The sequence below is a fragment of the Charadrius vociferus genome, unplaced genomic scaffold, assembly GCF_000708025.1.
Source record: "Charadrius vociferus isolate BGI_N301 unplaced genomic scaffold, ASM70802v2 scaffold3755, whole genome shotgun sequence".
Taxonomy (NCBI): Eukaryota; Metazoa; Chordata; class Aves; order Charadriiformes; family Charadriidae; genus Charadrius; species Charadrius vociferus.
Genome location: NW_009648517.1, coordinates 1 through 993, shown reverse-complemented (window position 1 = coordinate 993; position 993 = coordinate 1). Strand labels below are relative to the sequence as shown.

Here is a 993-nt window from a genome sequence, read left to right as displayed (position 1 = left end):
AGGAAAGACCCCCCCAGGGTGCCAGGAACCCCTCCCTGGGCTCGTTGGGTCCCACAGCACGGCAGCGGGGGGGGTAAAGAGCCCCCCCCAGGACACCACGACCCTCCCCTGGCGCTCACCGCTGGGTTTCAGGTATTTCTTGGCATGGAGGTAACTCTCCAGCATGCGCTCGTTGAAGAGCATGTAGCCCATGGGCTCGGAGATGATGATGTCGACCTGCTCGGGCAGCGAGACCTCCTCCACCTTCCCCGGGATGACCACGATCCGCTCCGTCAGGTTGTTGCTCTTCACCAAAACCTGCCCCGGCAAAAATCAGGGCCAGGGGGAGAAGAAAACCACGCTCAGGGGGGGGACAGGGGCTGCCCCACGGCCCGGGAAAGCCCCCCCAGGACGGGACCGCGGCGAGAGGCAGAGCCCTGTGCTCCCAGTGCCATCCTCCCGGCGCTACCGCATTGTGCTGGAGTTTGGGGATGGGTTTGGCGCGAGACCCCTCCCCGGCTCGGCAAAGCCCCCGGCACCGGGGCTGCTCACCTCGGCGTGCTGCGCCATGGTGCTGGCTTCCACCGCGTAGATCTTCCTCGCCCCGGCCTGCGCCGCGAAGAAGGAGAGGATGCCGGAGCCGCAGCCCACGTCCAGGACGATCTGGCAGGGAGAACGGCGAGGATACGGTGACCCGCCGGCACCCGCGCTGGAGCCGGGGACTCATCCCGGCGTCCTCACCCTGACGCCAGGATTGGGCTCCTCAGGGACCCCAAAATTTGGATTCCTCAGAGGGAAAACCAAGGCAGCGGTACTGGCACGGCCCCTCCTGGGGGGGAACCACCCACCACCACAGTGCCGATGGTGGCAGAGCAAACCGGCTCCGGAGAAGGAACTAATTCCTGCAAATCATTACCCACCCAGCTGGAAGCGCTAATTAGAAGCTCCGGTGACGAGTTGTGCGCACAGAGGCAGCTCCGCTCGGCAGCGGGACCCGATTGCGGCGTTATCCCA

The 993-nt window shown here is 65.7% G+C and overlaps 1 protein-coding gene across 1 annotated transcript; it reads right to left on the bottom strand.

The window, feature by feature from the left end:
- Positions 1 to 119: 119 nt before the first annotated feature.
- LOC104287047 (histone-arginine methyltransferase CARM1-like) lies at positions 120 to 642 on the bottom strand (the record flags this gene model as incomplete). Its single annotated transcript, XM_009885698.1, has 2 exons — positions 120 to 297; positions 532 to 642. Coding segments are annotated over 2 exons (289 nt in total), but the record flags the coding sequence as incomplete, so codon positions are not given.
- Between the last annotated feature and the right edge of the window lie 351 nt (positions 643 to 993).